Below are 26,163 nucleotides of genomic sequence, written 5' to 3'. Positions count from 1 at the left end.
TGAGCTGGGGACAGGACCCAGGGTTCTGCACATGCTAGGCCAGTTCTGTCCCACTTAGCTATACTGCTGCCCTTGAGATATACCATACTAGTCAAAGAAATTGCTTTCAAAATGAATGAAGAATGGAAACTTGTTTTCTCAGTGAAAGTAAGGGAGATTATCAACTTTTATATCAAACTGGATTATGGGCTTTGTATTACTAAGAAAATCAGGTACTGCCCCCAGCTATTATCTCATCTATATTAATGATACATTTATTTGTTCCTTCTCTTCCAAAATAATGACAGAAAGACATGTATTATATACTTTTCATAAAATAATTAAAACCACCTACTCTGATGTTCATGTCTTTTTATAGTCAGGTAATTTTTTCTTTTATTTTCCTTTTTTTTTTTTTAAAGACAAAATCTCTGTGTGGCCCTGGCTGTCCTGGACTCACTTTGTAGACCAGACTGGCCTCAAACTCATAGAGATCCTCCTGCCTCTGCCTCCTGAGTGCTGGGATTACATGTGTGTTCCACCTCACCCAGCTGATAATTCCTTTTTCAAGCTCGAACTCACCCTAACTTCTCCACTCTCCTCCCCATGCTTCAGTTTTCTCATTTGCAGTGACAGTTTTAGATTTATCCGGATAAAGTATTAAAGAGAACAAATGCTGTGAACAGTACAATATCAGATGGGAAAAGGCGAGGCTCTTTATTTTTATGTAGAGGGAGGTACAAGCAAGTGTGAGGAGAATTCTTAGTAATGGCAGACATGTGCTGTTACATACTTGTCCAATTTATGGTGTATGCATCACATATGGTAGACTTCAACTATGGACTTTTACTTATATTAGGAATCACTATTGGCCCATTGACCATAAACTGTGCCATATTAATGCAAGACAGGAGAGCTGGGTCCAATGGAGTATGATGCTTCTTGAGAAGCTGTGGCAGAAGGCTAGCTTAAGTCTAGCCTGGCAACAGGGGAGAGCTCTAAGACAAACAAAGGCACACAAGAAAACAAAAAGCTGGGCTGAAGAGCTGGCTCAGTGCATAAGAGCATGGCTGCTCTTCCAGAGGTCCTAAGTTCAATTCCCAGCAACCACGTGGTGGCTCACAACCATCTATAATGTGATCTGATGCCCTCTTCTGGCCTGCAGGTGTACATGCAGAGAGTGAGTGCATTCATACATAAAATAATTAAATACAATCTTAAAAAAAGAAAGAAAGGAAGAAAGGAAGGAACAAAAGAAAAGAAAAGAGAAGAGAAAAGCCAAGAAACTGACTGGAGAAGATAGCTTGTGGGACCTCTACTTTCTTATAAAGGTTTTGATTAATCTAAAACTTTTCTAACAAATTATATCCACCAGTTATTTTAAAACAAATCAAAATCTACTTGACTAGAGGACGCCAGAAAGGCCTGAATCTTTCCAAATAATAGCAAGCATTTCATACTTACCATTCTCCAGCTTGGTTCACGGCATTTAATTCTGTTACATTGTACATTATGGATGGCTCCAGGGAAACTTTCTCCATAAACATAGGTGAGGTTGTAATATTCTGAATTTGGGCTTCAAGAAATACTTCATCAGTCTGAGGATATGGGGAAAAAAAATCCACCAAAATGTCATGGTATTTACAGTATTCACCTTAATAAAAGTGTCTTATTTCTATAAAAATATTAACCACAAATGTGATTAGTTCATGCCTGCAAATCAAAATTACCACAATTAATGCAAGAAAAGAAATCTTCATCCTAACAGAACAAACAAGAGCAAAGTGAGGTGTTAGTCAACAGATGCCCTGTCAAACAATGGATGTGGGATAACTGCAAAGCATGTAATTAACTAGTATTTCAGTAACAACAAAAATCTGCACCTCAGAAGATGCCTCAGTGTCAAAAGGAACTTCTGTGTGATGAGTGCACCAGAGAGTGCTAGAGAAGACAATCTGGTCTTCATTTGCATTTGTTTGCATAAGGTAATTACTTCAATTCAGATAGTGACCACAGGCTATGAATGATCTGTTGCTACTCCCTTTAGGGCACAGTTTTAAAAATTACAGTAGTCTGCATATGGTGTTGGACAGGTCAGGTTCACTGTATATGGACACTTGAGGCTGAGGCAGAGCATGTGACTAGCTTGCTCTCCCGTCACACAGAGGTGTCCTATGGCCTTGGACAAACGTCAAACGCCATCGTTCAGTTCAGTCAGTGCAGAGCTTAGATACTCCATTCACAAAAGCAAGTCCCTTTTTCATCTGTTCAACATCCTTAATTTTATGCCTCTCGGTTCTGAGTCTCCTTTGGGTGACTGGAGAATAAAAAATTTATTCCAAGGGTATTCAGAAATTACTTTTTTCTCCTCCAAAAGCTTCAGTTATAGAACTCAGAAATTAACTATGCCTTCAAATTGGGGAAGTATGAGATTTTTAAATGCTGAAGTAAGAAAAATGCTGATCATGCAAAATATAATGAAGTCGTAATTTAATGTGCCTAAAGCAGATTCTTTAGCCACTTAGACATGTGCTCAAATAAAAATAGTACACAGAGTTTTTAAAAACAATGCACCTTTTCTGTTTTGTTTGTTTCTGAGACAGAGCATCTCTACTGGCTCTGGCTGTCCTGAAACTGTACAGGCAAGGCTGGCCTCCAACTCCAGGCTCTGCCTGCTTCTGCCTTCCAATCGCTGGTGACTACAGGTGTGACCACCATAGCTGCCTAACACAATGTACCATCTAAATGCATTGTTCTATTACCTTTTTCTTAAGAAAATAAGTGAATATATCCCATAAATCCATTGCTCTTAAAATAACCAAAGGCCCACACTTCAATTTTTAAAATGCAATTCTCTGTATAAATTCATGAACAGCTTAGATGAAATGAAAAGAACGCAGCATAATGGAAAATCAAGTTAGTTTGAACAGTTAGTATGAAGTAATGTGACATCTGAGAAAATAGGACAAGAATTTGGTGCCAAGGCTGCAGATGCTGCTCCTACACATGTAAAATAATAAGCAAGCTCCTTGCTGTGGCTACAAAATTGAAAATAGGAATTTAGTCAGGTGGGAAATTTGCTTTTCTTTTGCTTGCTTTTGTCAAAAGGCCAGGTTTACCTGACCCAGATGTAAAACCACTGTGCATCTCAAAATGAATTTGAACTGTACATTCCATGTAAGGAAGAAAAGATAATTGGATATTTCACAGCAGGATACTGAAAATCCCAAGGAAAAAGAGAATGAGATTATATATCTCTTTTTAAAAACACCCAAAGAAATTAAAAATGAGAATGCAATCATCCCAATGTAACAAGTCAATCTTTAATCTCACAGACAGTTTAAAAAGAATGCTCAAATTATGTGTTTTCTTTCTGAAGTCACGGATCTAGTATTCACAACTAACTGTTTTTCCACTATGTTTTGTAGAGAGAGAGATTAATTAGGCAGAGTCAAAAGGGGTGAGAAAAGCATATAAATTTATAATAAAAAATGAAATTACCACAGAACTGAGGTCACTCTAATGGAAAAATAAAAAAGAAAAATTAGAAAAATCAGAGTTAAATGTTAAAGAAAAAGAATAACTTTAAAATAAAATGCATCTCTGCATTTTTTTTTACTTACTAAAGACAGCATTAGTAACCAAGAAAGTAAACAGGAAGTAACATACAGAAATATGACAAACTACTTTCTAAAAGGTGAAATTGCTACGGTTAAATGACAATGAGACAGAGAAGAACACTAATGGCTGAAAATGTAAACAAGCACAAATAGGGAAGGGCACATGGAGGGCAGGGCTGCCCACTGCTCGGCTTGTACTTTGCCCTTACTGCATTCTTCTGCTGGACAGTCTTTACCTGTGCTGCCACTCTCCATGCCTCAGAGGGAGAACACTCCATCCTACAGTAAGGAGCCTCTCTTGACTCTACCCAGTGCTGGAGCCTTTCCTAGAGCAGGGCCTTGGGTGGCTAAAGTTACCGTAAAGTGACCACAGGTCATAATTTCAGGAAATGCTGGGGTAGACCATACCACACAATTCAGTTTATTTTCTTCTCATTGTTATTAGATAACAGCCTGTTATGCATTACATAAATATATGCTTAAAAGCAGATTTACTAAGTCCAGCGTTATATGACATCTCCCTCATCAAGTGTATGGCTGGGCTAACTTGTCACTGCTATGTTCCTAGAGCATGCGCACACATCATGGCTTGGGATGGAGAAGGTCACATATGTTGTGGTTGTATTACTCAGTCCTCCACAGAGTAAGTTCCCTGAGTCTGGGGAAGACACCTGCTTACATTTACGTCCCTTCTACACCTGACAGAGGGCTCTGAGCCCGGCAGGTGGACAATCATTTGACTCCTACTTACTAACTTGTGCATCTTCCTGCAAGATAGCCTGACGTAAAACTACTGCAGAAGCTTCCATGAAACCAGCTTCACCTTAGCGTGATCAGAAACAATGTCAAACACGTTTGACAGAGAAGCGCAGTAGAGCGTCCTGCATCATCAGCTCTTCCCCATGACGTGGTTTACTGACTACTTAGGATGCACACTCTCACTCATGGGACTGGCTGGACGGTATCGTCTGTCTGACTTGGTCTGGGGACACTCTGAGACCATAGTGATGTTTTCCCAGTCTTTGTTTCTATTTTGTTTTCCCAATGACGCGTTTTTAGATTACCCCAACTTTGTATCTCATTTTTATCTTATATACTGTTGTAGGTCATTTTGCTAATTATATGCATTTCCCTTTCCTCTAAGAAGTATTTACCAGTTATGCTCCTTTACTGCGACAGCTAAATAATTGTCGCTGCATTATAAGCTGTCTATTGAGTAAAACAGTGTGACATGATGGCAAACTTCTGACCATTACCCGGTTTAGAGTGAAAGATACATAACCTGCATGACAAAATGCTGCCTCTGAATAATTCTTAATTTATCACAGCGATTCCGTGGGGTAAAATGACTTCTTTATGAAGAGATTGCTCTGTTTTTCAAGGCATGGTCTCACTATGTATCTCGGGTGACCTCTAGCTCTCTGGGCAGCTCAGGCTGGCCCTCAGTCCATGCACCCCTGACCTCAGTTTGCTACAGCCCTGGAGGTAAAAGCCAAACAATAAAATCCGTTTCTCTTCTTGCCAACGCTACTTAACTCTTCTCTAGGCTGAAGGACAGATTCTGCCTTCTCTCCAGGTTACCTCTTCCTGTTTGCCCAATGGGGCTCTCCCAGTAAGCTCTCAAGCCCCAGGTAGCCCAGCTCCAGTGTGCACGTGGACTTCCCAGGGGGCCTTGCTACACTTCTCTTCGCACGGACATTAAGTCTACACCCACCACCTGATTCTTGTAACATCCACAAAGTCCCTTCAAATATCCAGCAGACTGCTACTGTATGAAAGCAATACCACCACCATTATGTAGAATTGTAGGGCATTTATTTAAAAGGGATGATTGTCCCAGAAAATCATGAGAGTAGAAATCAAGACACGCTGATTGCACGTAGGTGGAACCCAGCAGAATGAGGGACACTTTCAAGGAAACTCACTTCTTACTGGAACTTAGGCTCATTATTACAAACACATCAATCATAGCAGGACAGGAATAACGCCTTTAATTTTCAGTCAGGATTTCAAGGTTTAATTAAAATCTTATTAAGTACCTAATACTTACCCCTGCATTGTAAAATTTGGTTTTCACATCCAATGGTTTGAGAACCTAGTTCAAACAAAGCACAAAAGTCAGGAAATTGTGATTTGATTACTTTTATTTATTTATTTATTTATTTTAGTTTTTTGAGACAAGGTTTCTCTGAGTAGCCTTGCCTGTCCTGGACTCACTTTGTAGACCAGGCTGGCCTTGAACTCACACGATCCACCTGCTTCTGCCTCCCAAGTGCTGGGATTAAAGGCAGGCGCCACCACCGCCTGGCTACTTTTATTTCTTTTTAAATCACAGGCTTTAATGACTCAAAGCCATGTCTAATTTTAATTGTTAAAAGATTTTTTTTTTACTGTATATGAAATATTCTTACCAAACAATCGGTAATTTTTCATTTAAATTATTCTTTGGATATTTAATGTTATTTTCAATCCTCTTATTTGAGTTTTATATATATTTTATCCCTTTTACATGTTTGTGTTGTAGCATCAATAAAACAAGATTTTGTTTTTAATTAAAGTGCTTCATTGTACTACAAAAACATTACACTAGTAATAATTTATGTTTGAACTAAACTTCATCTGATTTTTTAACAATAGGTTATAAAGTGAACATAATGTTGAGCTACTTGATCGATTTCAAACTTGTTTCTCCCAGAAAAAGAGGAACACTTCCAGGAAAACAAAAGGCATTTGAAAACAACTTTATCCCTACCATATTCAATACCTGAAATTTGAAGAATTTTCTAAAGTACATTTTTTCTCCACCCTGAGTTGTGTAACTCACAGCACACACCAAGCTGAAACAGAAAGATGGATTAATACTCTGGAATCATTTCCCATCTCACTGCTTAACAATAAATCTAACATACTTCAGCTCTACTTATAAACGCAAGTACACACACACACACACACACACACACACACACACACACACACACACACAACCAAAAAATCCAGCAACCAATGCCAAACCCCGCCCAGTTCTGTCCTGCCAGTGCTCACAGAAGTGCTATAGCACCTACAGGCTCTGAGTCTTCTGAAGAAGTTTAATCCATTTCCTATAGAACAGTGACTACACAACCACCCCAGGAAGGTCAGCTTCAGTGAGAATGAACCACTGTTCTCTGCTGTTTCCCTGGGGTATACAGACTACACACACCCACATGTTAACCTCATAGTAGCTGCAAAGAAAGACAGAAAACCGACAGGAAGCTATATATAAAGTGGAGGGCTTCTCTGAGAAGTCACACTATTTCTGAGATATGAGAGGCTATACAAAACGCCACAGGTATTTAACACCCTTCATGCCACAGAATGCGTTTGGAGTAAAAAAAGATCCACGTGACTACAGCGCAGACAGAGAAGGAGGAGTGACATTGTGGTGGATTACGATACAGACAGCTTTGAAAAGCATCTGTAAAGCCAGACACTCTCAGTGCCAACGGGAGAGCTCTCCAACGCTAAGTGATTAATAAATGATGGCTCAGAAATTTGACTCCTAGGAAACTTTAATTCAAAGTTCATTTCAACCTCAGAGTATATAGTAAAAAGTACCTTCAATAGGGCTGGTGGGAAATCAAATGGCCAAATAACTGGGTACAAATTTACATTTAAAATATCGGCTGTATTACATGCTCTAATGGATTCAATGAAGAGAAGCAAAATCGATGATGGAAGCAGAGGGAAGCGTGAGAAACACTTTGGCGAGGCGGACGGCCTCTGTGGGATGCCTGGCTTTAGGGAGGCTACAGGGTCTTGGGAAGCCTAACTGTTTCAGAGGGTTGAAAGGCTCTCTTGATTTCTACCTGAAAGACAGTATTCACATTCAAACACATTCACAGGCCAGGAATGCAAAAGTTGAGACTTCTTCATACCTGTGTTCTTTGGTTCTCTATTTGAGTTGTCAAGGTAGGAGATATTCTCACACACACACACACACACACACACATATACATATATGTATATACATCCAAGTAAATGTAGAATTTAAAAATATACAAAAGACAAAAAATGGAAAAAGGAAACTAAAGAACAACAACAACAACAAAAACCGAGTAAAGCGTAATCCTTACATGTGTGTCCCAATTTCCTTTACTTCATGGTGAATGACATCATCAATACAACAATCAGGCTTAAGTTCAGCCACCGCAGCATTGGAGGCTGAAAGGTTTAAACGCTGAGAACTTGTCTGAAGATCCGCCTTGAGAGAAAGAGGTAAGAGGTTTCCACGTGAGGCTGTTAGACATCCACAGGGCGTGGCCGGTGCAGGGGGAAGGAGAGCTGGCTGGTGATGGGAAGAGGAAGAGGACCAGGGAGAAGGGAGGAGGGTGGCTGATGAGGGTGATGGTGTGTGTCATATACAAGTTTCATAATGAATCATATTATACAGTTAATATTTACTATTAAACAACCTGAAAAAAGGATCATGGGAGAAATAAAAATGACAAAGTAGGGATGAAAGGAGAGCACTCATTTCTTGTGAAAACTTTCTGTCCAACTCTCATGCTTGGTGCCATGGCAAGATGACACATATACACACTGCAACACTAATGATCGATAAAATCAACCAGAAATCAGGGAAAACCCAAAATCAACACAAATAGTAACATATGAACTTAATAGTATTAGAAGAAAGAATACAAGCACAGTAGGAGGAAGAGAAGGGACGGAAAACAAAAACAAAACCCCAAAACTCCATCCTAAATTTGGAGAACAGAAGCTTGACCAGACAAGTTACACAGCTCGTGCATTTGTGTTCATAGGGCTATAAGCTAACAATCTTGAAATGTATTTTGTGTACATTGAAAAGCATGCATATATATGTATGGATGTGCATGTTTGCATACACATATACACATGTGTACATATGTCTATAAATACTTATATACATGATTATTATATTATATTCATGATTATGGATAACAGAAAAGGTAAGTTTACACTCCTGGAGTAAAAAAGGCAGAAACCAGAAAAATAGGAAAGTAAGTCTACACTGCTGCCTCTCATGCTAGACCTGACTGAATGATCAGTATGAACAGATGAAGTTTTTCCCTCTTTTTTTCCTTTTAGACAAAAGAGTCTCACATAGCTTAGGCTAGCCTCAATTTCCTGGGTAGCTAAGTATGATTTTGAGCTTTTTGTTGTTGTTGTTGGAGGGAGAATGGTCTGATGTATTTTGATGCTAATTACTGCTTTCTGTCTCTGTGACCACCTTTTGACCAATAAAAGCCCATCACCTGGGCAGGGCAGATGAGAGAGAGGTAGGGAGAATCTTAGAAGAGGAGAGAGGAGGAGGAGGCCGCCATGGGTTGGATGGAAGAGAAGCACGTGGCCGGCGTGGATGAAAGATTCGGCCCAGATGAAGAACATTACCGAGTATATGGGCTTATGGATGGGAGGTAGCTTGATAGAAATTACTAGAAGCAGATGGCATGGGATTGCCTCACTTTGGGAAGTCGTTTAGGGGATTAATGCCTGCCTCCCCCAGGTTAACTAAGGCTATTTTAAAATATAACAAGTGTCTGTGTCTTGACTGATTGCTAGTGGGTAATACTGACATAATAATAATACGTATAGGTATGATAATAAACAATTATTAGGCTGAACTGATAACTGAACAACATTTTTTGGCTTTCCTGTTTTCACCTCCAGCACTGGGACTATGAGTGTGAGCCATGGTGCCCAGCTTGGACATGTGTGGCCCCCACCCCTCCTTACGCTTGCGTTTGAAATTTATGTGTATGAATGGGTTGCCTGCACTTAAGTATACCACGTACAGTCCTTGCCCGTGGAGGCCGGAGTGGACATGAGGTCCCCTGGAATTAAGAGTGCTGGGAACTGAACTGAACTGAACCTGGGGCCTCTGCAGAGCAGTCAGTACTCTTTCCTGAACCATCTCTCCAGTCCAAACACAGGGTTTTAAAATACATATTTAATGGACTTTAGTATCTATTTATCTACCTACCTACCCACATGTATATACTTTTGTTTATATATAATATGACAGTTTATTAAAAAACATAGGTGCTAGAGGCTAATTTAACTATAGAGCTAGAAAACAATATTGAAGCCATCAACTGAGAAAGCTGGTCTCTCTAGTATAGCACTGTCTCCTACTTGGCTACTCCCCAGTCAATGTCCTTGTTACCACTTTTGAACATTTGTCATTTTAACTGTCTTAAACAGCAGCCTCCTTTCATGTTAATTATTGGCCCTAAGCTCTTACTTCCTTTGAAACATCTATTACAATCTAAATTTCCCTTGTTTGTGACTTTTTTCCCTTCTGTTTCCCATGCTAGAAATGTCTAGAGAGGCAAGAACCTCTTGTCTTCTCCTGCTTCCTTCTACATCACCGTGCCTGGCTGCACTAGTCAGGAGTCTCTAGGGCAACAGAACTTATAGAATTATTCTCTACATATATAAATAGAAAAAAAGATTTATTAGAATGACCTATAGCAGTGGTTCTCAGCCTTCCTAATGCTGTGACCCTTTATTTTCATTACTACTTCACAACTGGAATTCTGCTACTGTTATGAATTGTAACGTAAATATCTGCATTTTCTGGTGGTCTTAGGTGACCCCTGTGAAAAGGTCATTCAACCCAAAGGGGTCAGGACCCACCGGTTGAGAACCACTGGCTTACAGGCCGCAGTCCAGCTAATCCAACAATGGCTGCCTGCGAATGGAAAGCCCAAGAATCTAGCAGTTGCTCAGTCCACAAGGCTGGATGTCTCAGCTGGTCTGCTGCATGCTGGAATCCGGAAGAAGGAGGCTCCAATGCCAGTGAAGGAATGGACTCATTAGCACAGTGTGGGCAAGCAGGCAAAGAGCAGAAGCCTTCTCCTTCTGAGCGCTTATATAGGCTTTCATAGGAAGGTATGGCCCAGATGCAAAGGCGTGTCTTTCTGATTCAAGATCTGTATTAAAGATCTGTCTTTTCCAGGCTCAAGAGATTGGGATTAAGGGTGTGTGTCTTCCTAACTCAAAGATCCACATTAGAAGGGATCTTCCTACTTCAAATTAAGTTTTAAAAATCCCTTACCGGTGAACCCTCCATTTTTAGGTTTCAGTTCCACATGTAGTCAAGCTGACAACCAAGAACAGCCACCACAAGCCCACCCTTGTCAACTTGACACACAATCATGTCTCTTTATGTTGTGACTAATTTTCAAATGGAAATAATGACCAGATCATAATAACGCCTAAACATAGTATGACTATCCCACATTATATATTTGACCATGTCTTAATCATGCCTAACATGATTTAACTAACCCCTGTGCCTGCATTGTAAATTTAGACTAAGTGGTTATGTCCCTTGAGGGACATTCTTTTGTATCTCAAACTTAGATATGAAACCATTGGTATTCTCTTAACTGATGTTACATCCCATGATAAAAAAGTTAAGGAAACACAAATATCTGTACAAATGTGTTTGTAACAAAATACAACCAGAACTCTCATGTTGACTATAATCTTTGTTTCTGATATTAGTCACGTGGCCTCAGCTGGTATTTATAACAAGCTTCCTCTACTACCCTTTCTGTATTTCCTCCACCCTCAGCAAGTACCTCAGCAGGCACTGGCTCTTTTCTGGAGGACTGACCTATACCTACATCCCTGAAGGGTCTGTGCCCTCTGTCATCCTGCCTGGATTAGGCTGTTGTAGTTTCCCATTGATTTTAATCACAGGACAGGGTGGTACCAAAGAGATGCAGTAAAGACTCTCCTGCACTCCAGACATAACCTTTTTTATTTCCACTGTGGAGAAGCAATCCAACTTCCCCGTGGTAATCTGCATCAATCACCTCTTCTATCACCCATTTGGCAATCAATTCTAACCCAACTTTTTTGGTGCTGGTCATTTTTAAGTGGGATATGTTCTAATGCTGTCTCTTTTGTTATGTTCAGTTATGAAATGTAGTGACTCACATTTACTGGAAATTTACCATGTACAAGTCCTGCCCTGTCCTCCTCTTCCAAACCCTTTTGTCTTCTCTTCTCTACCATCCCTTCCTACAACTAGAGAGTGACTTCTAGAATGTTCCCTCCTAAGTCTTTCAAGTACTATTACAAACATTACAAATGTTATTTGAACTAATAGTCATTTTTTCATGTAAGCTATCAGAAACCCTTAGTAGAAGGGAAATGTTTCCGTGAGTTCCATAATATTTGGCACTGTAAGATAATCACCAGTATTTGTTAGTGACATTTAAAAATTCTAGTATTGAGCATACATTTTATTGAGGTTTCCTGGGCCCAGCAGAAATAAAAGTTTTTATCCAAATAAAATGCTCTGCAAATAAGAATGTCACTTACCTTCACCAATATATCTTTTACAACTTGATTGCTGTCATTGTGAACACTAATATAACTGGAAAAGGTCTCTCCCAAAAATATATTCCTGTGAAATGAAACAGCATTTTAGGCAGGGACTCATTCTCTCCTTAAGGAAGTTATTCTGTCAACTAAGAACTTCAGATGGAAGAAAAATTACTGAAGAGTCACAGAAATCTTTCCTCAGTGTTCTGGTGTTAGGATCAAGGAAGTGTTTCTTCTGTGTCCTTTATTTTTATTAGGCTGCTCACTCGTTACCTACTGCACTTCCAAGTGGGGATTTAGTTACACATGATACAATACCATTCTGGTCATTGGAAATAATGGTCTCTGTAATCATAGCTGTGCTGTCAGAAGATGTATATCTGAATACATTATAAAATGTTATTTAAAATTTAAAAATAACTTATGTGCTAAATTGAAATGTTCCAAGTTAATTCATCTTGGAGAACTTTTGCCATTATTTTCCTAATAAAATGAATACTGGCTTTACATGTATAGCTTTTTAAAAATACTGTATTAACTTCTATGTGTATGGATGCTTTGCCTGCAACCATGTCTATATACTACATGCATGCAGTGCCTGTGGAAACCTGAACAGTTGTGAGCAGCCATGTGGGTGCTGGGAATTGAACCCAGGCCCTTTGGAAGAACAGTCTGTACTCTTAATGGCTGAGCTACCTCCTTAGCCCATTACTCTATGTAATTTTAATAGCTTTACATCAATACATTTCCAAGTTTTCAAGACACTGGTTTATGATCATACCCTGTAAGCTTAAAAAAACTAAAACCAAAAAAACCTTATTAAAACCTGAAAAGTTCTTTTTTTTTTTTTTTTTACATCTCAAATTTTCTCAGTTGCAAAAACAGTGAAACCAGGGGATTTTTAACTCCCTGATAATATAGGGTAAGAAGAGAAATAAAAACATTTAGAGTTTGACTAGCTGGTAAGTCTGGTATGTTTTGTAAAGAGAGAGATGTGAAGGAGGCCCAGTAAGAGCTGCTCTGAAAATGACAGAGTCAGTCAGGGAAGACCCAGTGTTGGGGGCACACTGACACAGCTGTGGTGGAACACAGCGTCACAGTCAGGGAAGACCCAGTGTTGGGGGCACACTGACACAGCTGTGGTGGAACACAGCGTCACAGTCAGGGAAGACCCAGTGTTGGGGGGCGCACACTGACACAGCTGTGGTGGAACACAGCGTCACAGTCAGGGAAGACCCAGTGTTGGGGGCACACTGACACTGCTGTGGTGGAACACAGCGTCACAGTCAGGGAAGACCCAGTGTTGGGGGCACACTGACACTGCTGTGGTGGAACACAGTGTCACAGTCAGGGAAGACCCAGTGTTGGGGGCACACTGACACAGCTGTGGTGGAACACAGGGTCACAGTCAGGGAAGACCCAGTGTTGGGGGCACACTGACACAGCTGTGGTGGAACACAGCGTCACAGTCAGGGAAGACCCAGTGTTGGGGGCACACTGACACAGCTGTGGTGGAACACAGCGTCACAGTCAGGGAAGACCCAGTGTTGGGGGGCGCACACTGACACAGCTGTGGTGGAACACAGCGTCACAGTCAGGGAAGACCCAGTGTTGGGGGCACACTGACACTGCTGTGGTGGAACACAGCGTCACAGTCAGGGAAGACCCAGTGTTGGGGGCACACTGACACTGCTGTGGTGGAACACAGTGTCACAGTCAGGGAAGACCCAGTGTTGGGGGCACACTGACACAGCTGTGGTGGAACACAGCGTCACAGTCAGGGAAGACCCAGTGTTGGGGGCACACTGACACAGCTGTGGTGGAACACAGCGTCACAGTCAGGGAAGACCCAGTGTTGGGGGCACACTGACACAGCTGTGGTGGAACACAGCGTCACAGTCAGGGAAGACCCAGTGTTGGGGGGCGCACACTGACACAGCTGTGGTGGAACACAGCGTCACAGTCAGGGAAGACCCAGTGTTGGGGGCACACTGACACAGCTGTGGTGGAACACAGCGTCACAGTCAGGGAAGACCCGGGGGGGGGGGAGCACACTGACACAGCTGTGGTGGAACACAGCGTCACAGTCAGGGAAGACCCAGTGTTGAGGGCACACTGACACAGCTGTGGTAGAACACAGTGTCACAGTCAGGGAAGACCCAGTGTTGAGGGCACACTGACACTGCTGTGGTGGAACACAGCGTCACAGTCAGGGAAGACCCAGGGTGGGGGGGGGGCACACTGACACAGCTGTGGTAGAACACATAAATAGCATATGCAAACCCTATACCTTTAGCCACAACCCAAAGAACAAAGTTAAAATGCTATAATCATATAGAACTCTGTTCTACGTTACTTAAAAAAGAAAAGAATCATGAGGAATTTGCGTGTCTTTAAAACTTATTGCGTAAGCAACACTTTCCCACTGTGTTACATTTTATGTAAATCCATCATTCTTACCCGAAATTTTGGGGTAAAGTCAACATTTCTCCCAACATTAAAATCTCTGCACCATTTACAGTTGAAGGATCATCTCTCATTAACTGGTTAAAGAGATCACCTGCAGCAAGAGAAAACAAAACTCTAACATCTACCTTTAAGGCAAGCTTGACTTACGTAAAGAAATGGGAATCAGTGGGCAGCTCAGTGGGAGAGCACTTGCTGAGAATTCATAATGTGACCGGGCAAAGTTTCCTCTATCCTGTCTCACCAGCTGTCTTTGATTTAACCTGAAATTGATCTTCCCTTTTTCTACACCTGATGTCAAAAGCCCTATGGGAAAGTCCCCAGTGCTGTCCTAGAGACTCAGGGTTGAAATGCCCCAGCTAACTGCATGTCTTTGGCTTCTGTTAAACTGCTTGCTTGCTTGCTTTACTTCCCCTTGCAACTGTCAAATACAATGTAGTTTTCCTGTGTTTTTTGTCTTTAAAAGCTCACTGTAAAATGCATTGAGGATGTTCCCTGAGAAGTGTTTCTCTCCAGCTGGCTTAATACAGACTCAGTCCAGACTTTGGTTGGGCTGAGGGGTCTTTTGTCTCTAAACTGTAGCAATAAAGCCCTGGAGGGTTTGACCCCTAGCACCAAGAGCAGTTGGGTGAGGAAGGGTGTCAGATTCCTTTTTAATCTGGACAAAAATAACATTAAAACTTTAATATTTAACTTTTTCAAAACAAATACACCTAGGTATAGTGATGCAAGCCTGAGATCCTAGAACTTAGAAGTGGAAGGTAGGAGATTTTGGAATTTGGGGCCAGACTCAGCTACATGGTGAGTTTGAGGCCAGCCTGGGCTATATGAGTCTCTGTTTCTAAAACAAAAACTGAGATATATATTTATACTCATTTTTTAGTTACAGTATTGAAATACAAAATATAATACAATGTAAAATGTTATTTGTAATCTTTACTATCATAAAATTCATGTCAAAAAATTCTGGTTATGTGGTGCATGCCTGTAATCACAGCACTTGACAAGTTGAGACAGGTGAACCAAGAGTTCAAGATACCTTGGGATATGTAGTGAGGCCATGTTCCTAAAATAAAACAAAATTAAAACAACAACAACAACAACAACAACAACAACAACAACAAAATCTGATATCATAGAATACTTCCAAAACAAAGACAAATGCAGGTCATAAGACATAAATACACTTTAGAAACATAATTCTAAACAGAATGCTAATGTGTATTTGAGGACACAGGTAATATTCTGATAGTGTTAGAAATATGGATGCAGGGCTGGAGAGATGGCCCAGTGGTTAAGAATACTGGCTGCTCTTCCAGAGGTCCTGAGTTCAATTCCCAGCAACCACATGGTGGCTCACATCCATCTATAATGTGCTTTGTATGCCCTCTTCTGGTCTGCAGGCATACAAGCAGGCAGAACACATAATACATAATACATAATAAATAAATAAATCAGCCGGGCATGGTGGCGCATGCCTTTAATCCCAGCACTCGGAAGGCAGAGGCCGGCGGATCGCTGTGAGTTCGAGGCTAGCCTGGTCTACAAAGCGAGTCTAGGACAGCCAGGGCTACACAGGGAAACCCTGTCTCGAAAAACCAAAAAAAAGAAAAAAAAATCTTAAAAAAAAAATGGATGTATCTTAAACTAAAAGTCTCTTGTTGTCAAAAGATAGCATCATCTTGAATTGTAGATTGTAGATGAGCCCAATCTCTTAGATGTCCACCATTCACATCAAATAAACACAGGCAACACAGAATTGAACCAATGGTTATCATACGGTTATCATACGACTGGCAAGGGTAAGCATCATGCAAAACAAAGTGGACCACTCAAGTTTCAACTTTTCTTTACATACCAGGCAAGTCTTTCTCTTCACATGTTACAGGAATATTGGTGAACAAAGTAGGCTTAGTCAATCGCATCACTGTAAATTAAGAAAGGCAAAAGGTTTAAGTTGCTTAGGGTCAATAGCCAAGTCGAGTGCACAGTATTCATCAATTTCATGCTATTGTGATTTAGTTAAATATTGAATATAAGCACTAAGACTCTATAAGGTTAGTATTATAATCTCCATTATAGAGACAAAGGAGACAATGTGTGTTGAAGTAATTCGCACAATATGGATTATTATATGTAGCAAAATAAGTCAGTGGCAGAACCTAAACTAGAACCAGGGTGACTTCACACTGTTTAAAACGTATTCCCCAGCCAATGCCGTGGTGGTGCACACCTTTAATCCCAGCACTGGGAGGCTGAGGCAGGCGGATCTCTGTGAGTTCGAGGCCAGCCTGGTCTATAGAGCGAGTCCAGGACAGTCAAGGCTACACAGAGAAACCCTGTCTTGAAAAAACATAAACAAACAAAACACACAAAAAACATTCCCCACAACAATTGTTAATTGTAAACTTGGGATCACAGAGGTAAAATGTCTCATTCAAAATACCCCAGGGAATTTAAGCAGGACTCTATTCCAGTGTTAGCCAGCTCAAGACATGGTGTTGGTGTCTCCAACCTTCATTCTTACTTTTTTTTTTTTGGTTTTTCGAGACGGAGTTTCTCTGTGTAGCCTTGGCCATCCTGGACTCACTTTGTAGACCAGGCTGGCCTCGAACTCACAGCGATCCGTCTGCCTCTGTCTCCCAAGTGCTGGGATTAAAGGCGTGCACCACCACGTCCGGCTACTTTTTTTTTTTTAAGATTTACTTTTTTTTTATTTTGTGTGTGTGTGTTCTGTCTGGATGTGTATGTGTGTGCACCATATGAGTGCCCGGATTGAAGAGGTCAGAAGGTTCTGGAACGGGAGTTGTGGAAGGAAGCAATAGGAATGCTCTTAACCTCCAAGGAATCGCACCTGCCCCTATTCTTACTTTTTAACTAGGCAAAAAAGTTAAAATGATTAAATATAACATGAAGATAAATAGGAACCCTGAGAGAGGTATAGAAAAGGTAGCCTTAACTTAAATTGCTAAAATCCAAAGCCCCAAATTGTTGTTCTTTTGTTTTTTAGAGTCTTATGAAGTCCAGATGGGCTTACAGGTGTGTACCTGCATGTACCACAGGAATGCAAGTCTGTGACACACATACTAGCCAAGCAGAATGAGATAAACAACTCATTCTTCAGACTTTATTGTTTTGGGACAAGGTCTCACATCATAGCCCAAGATGACCTATCAGCCAGGGAGCTCAGGCTAGCCTTGAAATTTGGACTTCTTGCCTCAGTCTTTCAAGTACTGGTGTCATAGCCACAAGTCACCACACCCAGCACATTCCTTTAGTGCTTTTGAGGTATGCCTCACTAGCAGCCCAGGCTGTCCTGGAACGCCGAGATGCACCTGCCTCTGCCTCCCCAGCGGTGGGATTAAAGGCATGTGTTCTCCTTGAGCTATTAAACAAAATAGGGTCCCAATGTCCTCCCCTAGAGGACAAAATAAAACGTGCCAGCATCAAAGGCTCGTTTACAAAACATTTAAAGTCTTATAATGAATTAGTGAACCTCAAAATCTGTTATGTACTAAAGAGCAAACTGTACCTACAAAAGCAAGGTTTAAGGAACTCAGGCAGTGCGCTGGGGAGGCGGTTCATTTGGTAAAGCACTTGTGTGCATGCATCAGGGCCTGGGTTAGATCTCAGAGGTCACGAGTGAAAAGCTGGATGTGGTGGTGCCATGTGGACCCGTGGGGCTTGCTGGCCAGCTTGCCCAGCCTACGTGACAAGCTCTAGGTCAGGGAGAGACATGCCTAGGATGGAAACCTAGAAAGACGACTCATTATAAGTCTTAGCTAAGGCAAAAGTCATAAGCCAGTGAACTGGGCCATGTAAAATTTGCACAGTCAATTTGGTTGGTCAGAGTTACTGGGAGACTAGGTAGATTCAGGTTCAGTGTCTCTAGTGCATTTTACAGCCTCACCTGTTTGGCTGTGAGAGGCATTCAAGATTAAATTTTGGCATTTTGTGAAGATTACTTAGTAACTGAGAACTCATTTTGGAAACTGAAATAGCCTAAAAAAAAAAACCCCACAAAAACTCACACTTGTTATTTGTTAAGCTGGGAAATGAAGTTAGATTTGCCTAAGGCCAAGGCAAAGTTCAAGCAAAGAAGCAAACAAACCAACGCTTGTAACTTGGATGCCTCCGCATCTCATCTCTCTCTCTCTATCCGTTATCTGCCTCTTCCCAGACAGCAAGTGCTGACCGCGTGCGTCTTTCCTAATTGTCTGTCTCACTGATTTGGCTTTGTTTCCCTAGTGTATTCTATGTGTGACTAAACAGTGGAACCTTGGAACTGGGGGAGGGGGAGGGGAGGCCCTGGCCACCTAGCCCCAGGGATACACATGTAGCACTAAGCTTAAACATCCGACATCCTTTGAAAAGGCTTCTAGAACGTCAGTGGATAAAAGCAATTCCCAAGACCTACATGGTAGAAGGAAAGAACCAACCAATTCCTGTCCTCTGGCCCCTGTATATGTATTATGGCATGTGCACTCACATACAAACACACAATACATATATGCAATTAAAAAGTAACGTGAAAGGCTTCTAGGAAATAATGGTGGGATCTAAGTTCTCAGGCCTTGATAACCTCTTACGTATTGTCTAGGTAAATGGGAAACAAATCTTTTCTTCTTTAGAATCACTATGCTATTTCTAGTAAAAAAAAATCTTTAACTTCTCGGTTTTGTGTGTGTGTGTGTGTGTGTGTGTGTGCGCGCGTTTTGTTTTGTTTTTGTTTTTGAGACAGGGTTTCTCTGTGTAGCGTTGGCTGTCCTGGAACTCACTCTGTAAGACCATGCTGCCTAGAACTCAGAGATACACCTGCCTCTGCCTCTCAAAGTGCTGGCATTAAAGGGATGTACCTACCACCTGCCAACTTCTCAGTTTTTACTTTCATTGTTTCTCAGAGAGGTAGAAAGCAATTTATCTGGAGTAAATCAGAAAATTTCAAATCTTCCACATATGAAAACAAAGAAGTTCCTTTTAATTTTTGGATTTAAAAACTGATAATAATTTCATTGTAGCTTATACTTTTAGTTGTTATAATCCTTTAAAATAACGAAATTATCACAAATGTGCTATGATTTCCCAACTTGTAACCCTTGTTTGGCAGCCTTGTGATAAATCCTAAAAAGTATAAGGTCAGACAGATATACTTGTGTTAAGACTTTTAATTTTATACAGTCTACATTATAACTAGGTAAGTAAGGATTTTAAGGATTCATTAAAATTCAAATCATTTAAACTCCATCAGTGGGATAAAGTTAAAATACTTTGAATTTTAGTATAAACAATACTTCATCACAGTTTATTTAAAAGAATGCCAATAAGCAGAATCTAGAATGTCCCTGACTTGACTGACAAGCCTTGGAATTATGAAATACTTATATATTGGACACAAACTGTACACATATTACATAATTACTTATTCACAGTATTAAAAAAGCATCAAAATTTAAGTTGTTAAAAATGTAATGATTGTTAAACATTCATTTTATAATTTCAGTCCATATTAATTTCATTTAGACTATTTTTTCTGATAATCAGGGTTCATTACATACTAAAAATGACACCATATTTATGTACAAATAAATTAATTATCCCAATAAGAGATAATCTTTCTTTCAGAAGATTTCCTACATATTCACAGTACATAATATCACAGAACACCCAGATTTCGCCTAACTGTCTCTGGATGGTAGCATTACAAGAAGGGAGCTCATTGTGCTTGATGAGGCGATTGACCTTTGTCCAAATGTCTTCCAGAGTCTGGCTGTTGAAGACACTGTCTTCCAACGTCCACCTGGCTCTATGAAGAGACTGCAAACGTAGTGTCTTTAAATGAGCTTGCAGCTTTGTAGACAAAGGAAAAACCTTTTCTGGACAACGTTTGATGGCCAGGGAGACACTCCAGGATCTTTTCTTGTGCTGTTTTTCTTCTCCTGAAGTTTTCACCATAATCCCAGAATCAGTCTGCTCATGCCGGGTGTGTGACTGGATTAAGCGCTGTTTTTTCAAACTAGGTTGGAACTCCAAAAGGTCTACTGTGCAGTCATAGCTCTGTGATCTACCACTAGGTTCTGAAATGGTTACGCACTGTTCGACACTCTCAGCAGCCTCTCCAGAAAGGACTGGTGGTAATCTTTTAGGCTTGAGTGGAAGTCTGGACCCATCTTGTGGAAACCAAGGGACAAACCTTGATAGTGGGTGAGTAGGAAAGTCTTGAATTGCCTTTTCTGCAGTTTTAGCCAGCTGGGTGGGATCGTTTTCATATGGTCGATAATGAAGTATTACTTCAGTAGTCATCCTGTGGTAATTCACTAACTCTTAACGAAGAGAAAACTTCTTGGCTGAGTTCTTCAGAGCTAGAATGTAATTTATTATTTACAAAATTGTCTGTCTTGTCAAATCAGAAGAAACAGGACCTAAAGTGGAAGTATTGCAAAGATTAAGATTTGGTAGGGACAACCTTCATACCAATAGGCAGAAAGGAAGAGGAACCAAACACCAGTCCCCATATGCATTATGACAAACGTGACTGTAATCACACACGAGAAAATTTTCCTCACAACAAGGTACCTGAATTGGACTCCAGGTTATCTATAGCCTGAAAACGCTGGTAGACAGTAAGTTTAACTAAATGGATACAAAGGACTTTGAAATGTTATCATTAAAATATTAGGTAATCATAGTTCTAAACCATAAGAGAAACACAAATTTGATAAGTCTTACCATATAATGCAATATTTAAATTTTTGGGGGAGGGAGGTGCTGGTGAAATGGCTCAGTAGTTAAAAAACAGTGGTTGCTCTTCCAGAGGACGCGGGTTCAATTTCCAGCACCCACATGATGGCTCATGACCATCTACTACACCAACCCCAGAGTACCTGACACTCTCTTCTGGCCTCTGTGGGCACCACAAACAGTGTACAGACATACCTACATGTACAAACATGTAGGCAAAACATTCATATAGATTAAAATAGTCTTCTAAAAAACACTTCATGTTTAAAAACAAAAAACAGGGCTGGAGAGATGGCTCAGAGGTTAAGAGCACTGGCTGCTCTTCCCGAGGTCCTGAGTTCAATTCCCAGCAACCACATGGTGGCTCACAATCATCTCTATGTGATCTAGTGCCCTCTTCTGGCCTGCAGGTGTACATGCAAATGGAGCACTCATGCGTAAAATAAATAAATAAAGTCTTTAAAATAAATAAATAAATAGAAACAAAAACCAAAAGACTATGACTAAAAAAATTAAGAAAAATTAAATTCCTAGGTTTTTTTCCTTAATTAATTAATTTATGATTTAATTTATTTTTTAATTTATTAATTTATAATAATAAATAAGTTATTATTTAATTTATACCATGTTCTGCCTGCATGTAACACTTGCAGGCCGGAAAAGGGAACCAGATCTTATTACAGATGGTTGTGAGCCACCATGTGGTTGCTGAAAATTGAACTCAGAACCTTTGGAAGAGCAGTCAGTGCTCTTAACCTCTGAGCCATCTCTCTAGCCCCCTTAGTTTTTTGTTTTTGTTTTTCTTTCTTTTTTTCTTTTTTCTTTTTAGTTTTGTTTAGTTTGCTTGAGACAGAGTTTCACCATGAAACTTCGGCTGTCCTGGAACTCACCAGGGAGACGAGGGTCTGCCTGCTTCTGCTTCCTCTCTGCTGGGATTAAAAATGTGTACTATCTTGCCCTGCTTAAAATTACTAGCTTTAAAAAAAATGTATTTGGGAGGCTGGGCATGGTGGCAGTGTACGCCTTTAATCCTAGTAGCAGAAGCAGGTGGATCTCTGTGAGTTCGAGGCCAGCCTGGTCTACACAGTGAGTTCAGAATAGCCAGGGCTGTTACACAAAGAAACTCTGTCTTGAAAAAGCAAACAAAACAAAACAAAACAAAAAACCAAACAACAACAACAAAAACCAGTATTTGGTGAGCTGGGGGTGGTGGCGCTCATCTTTAATCCCAGCACTTGGGAGGCAGAGGCAGGCAGGTTGCTGTGAGTTCAAGGCTAGCTGGTCTACAAAGTGAGTTCAGGACAGCCAAGGCTACACAGGGAAACCCTGTCTTGAAAACCACCTCCCCAAATGTATTTGGCATAAAATTAATATGTTTATACTTTAAAGTTTTATGAATTCTACAAATACATAGGTAAAATATTTAATTACTACATTTTTCTCAATAGTAGACATCAAAACCACAAAAATGGATTAACTTTGCATGGTAATCCATACAGAAAATGGGGCTACAGCAACATATTCTCTGTATAAAGGTGGTTTTGAGTAGCATTGACACTCTAGTTCTTTGGGTCCTGAACGCCAATGTAGAAGAAGAACACAACAAAGAATTCTCATGATGTCCCCAAGTAAAGCAGTGACAGGAAGTTCCAGCACACCAGGCCTCAAGAATGGAGCCAGCCAGGATCTGATCCCCCAAGTTGGAGTTCCCTAACCAGGCCAATAATGGAGTATAATAGAGTCTCTTTACACCCTAACACACACACACACACACACACACACACACACACACACACACACACACACACACTTTACTCCCAAAACTCTGTCAATCTAATCAATGACGGTTTTTACATTGCTATACTATGACCTAGATTCCTGTCATGATGTCACAACAGAACCACAGTCTGATTCTGAAAAATTAAGAAGTAACAAATTAGTCAGGCGCTGGTGGCACACACCTTTAATCCTGGCACTTGGGAGGCAAAGGGTGGTGGATCTCTGTGAGTTCAAGGCCAGCCTGGTCTACAAAGTGAGTTCTAGGACAGTTAGAACTATACAGAGAGACCCTGTCTCAAAAAACCAGAAAAGAAGTAACAATTGTCTGATAAATCTTTCTACAACCTTAACAATAACTATAATTTCAAGATCCAAATATTTTAGTACAGATTTAATATGCGATGACATATTCTTTAAATAATTGATAACGAGCACTTCTTGGCCCTTTGGCTTATGATCAAGGATGAAGAATTAATGAATCTATTTTTTCTTTACACTTTTACTGTAAGGTAGGATACTGAGAATTCTTTTATTGTCTGAACTTAGTGATATACTGGGGATATATCTCAGCCAGTAGAATGCTTGCCTAGCATGCACAAAGTCCTGGGTTCAAATCCCAGCACCCTGTTATCTGGGTATAGTGGTCCACATCTGTAATCCAAGGAGGTGGGTGGTGGAGGGAGGCGGGAGGACCAGGAATGCAAGGTCATGGCCAGCTACACTTTGAGTTTGACATCAACCTGACATAGCAGTGACCTAGTCTCAAAAAGGCGATAAGTGAGCCAGCAGTGGTGATGCAGTAGGTGGAGGCAGTGGCGGAGGCGGAGGCAGAGGCGGGCGACGACTTTGCATTCTAGCCTAGCCTGGTCTACAAAGTGAGTCCAGGACAGTCAACGTGACAGAGAAACCATCTCAAAAACAAACAAACAAACAAACAAACAAACAAAACTAAAACCAAACCCAAACAAAACAAAACAGAAAAAGGAGATAAGTGATAGAGTGATGGAAGCAAAAATATTGGGGGGGGGAATTGTAACATTTAACAAATGAGAAAGCAAAGTTAAATGCCTGTTTAAATTAGGATGCTTGAGCATTCACCTTCAGTAAATTAAAATCTGTGGAATTCTTGGTTATCTAGGACAGTGTGGGGAACACAGTATCAAAAAGGCTTAATATAAACCTCTTGTCTTGTTTGTCTGATCAAGTATTGTTTACCAGACATCTTGTGTTTCTGAAAACTTAGAATGGTCACAAATAAAACTCCTTACCACTGGAATTTTAAGTAGCTTCAAAGTTGTATGAACTCACACTTAGCAACTACTCTAATTGTTTTAAATTTGAATGGGAACTGGAGCGATCTATGAAAAAGCGGTTTCACTCGCTAGGAGGCAACATCATCTTAGAAAGATGAGGCAGGCCTTTCTGTGGATCTCTTACTAGATATGTTACCTTGGCAAAGTTGCTAGACCATCAATGTTAAGTAATATCTAGTCCACACCCTCGATGTAAGATCAAGATAATGAATACACAGTAAATTTCTTTTATAGCCACACAGTCTATTTTAGTCTAGCTCACGAGGAAACCTACAGGTCTCATTGTTGTATTACTCGATGTGGCAAACTTTCTTAAGTTCCCCACTCGAACAGTCATGTTAACTGCAGTCAAAGATAAATGGCTACATGTTAGCATTGGAACTGGTGAACTTCTGCGATGTGAGATGGGTACATGACAGACAATGAGTGAGGGCTTCGGAGGATACCAAAAGGGACGCCTTTAAGGGAGGGAAGTGCAATTCAATCGACTTCAAATGTCTTCTAAGAATTTCCCCAGACCAGCCCAAGCACTGTTAGCCTCATAACTGCACACTCCAAAAGAAGACAGTGCATTTGTGGCGTCAGAAAACATGAAACAAGGCTGAAGATATTTTTAAATAAAAGGTTTTAGATAAGCAAATTCAAGGAAAATCTTCCCTGCTAGCGTTTCCCCCCCCCCCCCTTTCTGGTCAAATTAAATCATTAAAACTTATTCAAAACTGCCATGTACAGAATATTAAAGTTGATGACAGATTCTGGACAAATTTCCCACAAATAAAACACAGTGTGAAATAAATCTGCAGTGTATTTCAACAAATCTTAGAGGTATTAGGTGTAGTACGATTTATTTCTAAATCCTTGGCATTATCACGAGATTCGAACTACAGATAAGCCAAACTTCCTTCGTCCCTGCCACATGAAAAGGATAAAAGATCAATTAAAAAAAAAATCGCATTAAATGCAACAGAAACGTATGCTGGTTCACAGAGATCTCCCCAGCAGGGCCGACGTCTGAGTTTCTATGACCACAATCTGGGGACTGCGGTAGCACAGAGGAGTTTACGTTTGCTTTTCACTCTAGAAGGTTATCTCTCACACCGAGCAGGAAGGTGAGTGCCGCATTTAGTGACAAGGCCCATGTCAGAAATGCTACAGATAGTGAGGGTAAGGGAAGATAAAAAGGTTCAGGCTCGCAACCGTTTACCTTTTAGCGCCAGCAGGTGCTCCTGTTTCGGTGGGTTCACTTCCATTTTGACAGTCACTTCTGACCTCAGCTTACCCAGGCTGAATTTCCACTCGGCTCGGGAAGGAAACTGCAATGCACAAGTCCCGGAAGACCCAGCGTCAAACGCACGCCCAGCTTCTTTTCGCTCGTGATAACTTAGATTCTCTTTTCAGTAGATACTTTACGACCCCAGTGAAATCTTTGCTCTGTGGCCATTCCTTCGCTCAGAATTATACGTATTTTCCCCAACCACACAGGCTAACTTCAAAGAGCCACTTCCAGCTGACAATACACAGCCTCCCAAACGCTTACTTTGCTCAGTGCGGGTGGGGCATGGAGATACTACAGTGGCATGCTGGGATTTGTAGTTTATTTTATACAAATTTCCGCAGCGTACAGGGAAGCGGGGAGATGCAGTTCCCTCACTCCTTCACGCTGCTTCGATTCAGTTCTGGAGGAAAAAAAATCATTATAGGAACGACATTCTCACCCTAAAATTTCATTTATGCTCCATCCGTTTTTATTTACTAGTTTAAAATTTTCTCTTTCTTCCCTCCACTACTCGCAGACGGCTTCACGAAAGCATGGCGCGCACGCGCAGGCCCTACAGCCAATGACTGACGGGAGAGGGGGGGGAAAGGTCAGAAGAGGCGGGCCGGCGCCTCGTTGCCCCGCCCCCTCA

At 40.8% G+C, this 26,163-nt stretch overlaps 2 protein-coding genes across 5 annotated transcripts in view; both read right to left on the bottom strand.

Moving 5' to 3' along the window:
* Window positions 1-25,596, bottom strand: part of TRAPPC13 (trafficking protein particle complex subunit 13) — a 30,153-nt gene extending 4,557 nt beyond the window's left edge. For 2 of the 4 annotated variants that reach the window (XM_084800755.1, XM_084800756.1), the window contains exons 1-9: window positions 25,461-25,596; window positions 16,285-16,353; window positions 14,421-14,520; window positions 11,958-12,042; window positions 7,712-7,839; window positions 6,364-6,436; window positions 5,650-5,694; window positions 3,481-3,498; window positions 1,444-1,577 (exon numbers count right to left, since the gene is read on the bottom strand). In XM_084800755.1, coding sequence (XP_084656881.1) covers window positions 1,444-1,577; window positions 3,481-3,498; window positions 5,650-5,694; window positions 6,364-6,436; window positions 7,712-7,839; window positions 11,958-12,042; window positions 14,421-14,520; window positions 16,285-16,353; window positions 25,461-25,506 — 698 coding nt within the window. In that variant the 5' untranslated portion in view covers window positions 25,507-25,596. The remainder of the gene's footprint in view (window positions 1-1,443; window positions 1,578-3,480; window positions 3,499-5,649; window positions 5,695-6,363; window positions 6,437-7,711; window positions 7,840-11,957; window positions 12,043-14,420; window positions 14,521-16,284; window positions 16,354-25,460) is intronic. The other 2 variants (XM_084800757.1, XM_084800758.1) reach the window with 1 other exon arrangement.
* SHLD3 (shieldin complex subunit 3) lies at window positions 19,574-25,598 on the bottom strand. The gene is made up of 2 exons (XM_084800763.1): window positions 25,461-25,598; window positions 19,574-20,845 (listed from the first exon to the last, which is right to left on the bottom strand). Exon 2 carries the CDS (start codon window positions 20,724-20,726, stop codon window positions 19,974-19,976), a length of 753 nt encoding a protein of 250 aa, XP_084656889.1. The 5' UTR covers window positions 20,727-20,845; window positions 25,461-25,598; the 3' UTR covers window positions 19,574-19,973.
* Between the last annotated feature and the right edge of the window lie 565 nt (window positions 25,599-26,163).

This window comes from Acomys minous (genome assembly GCF_964271855.1).
Source record: "Acomys minous genome assembly, chromosome: 11".
NCBI classification, from domain to species: Eukaryota; Metazoa; Chordata; class Mammalia; order Rodentia; family Muridae; genus Acomys; species Acomys minous.
This window is presented reverse-complemented; position numbering and strand designations above follow the sequence as displayed.

Bases quoted from the DNA above. Each gene is read 5' to 3' on its own strand.
- SHLD3 (XM_084800763.1), bottom strand. From the start codon at position 20,726: ATGACTACTGAAGTAATACTTCATTATCGACCATATGAAAACGATCCC.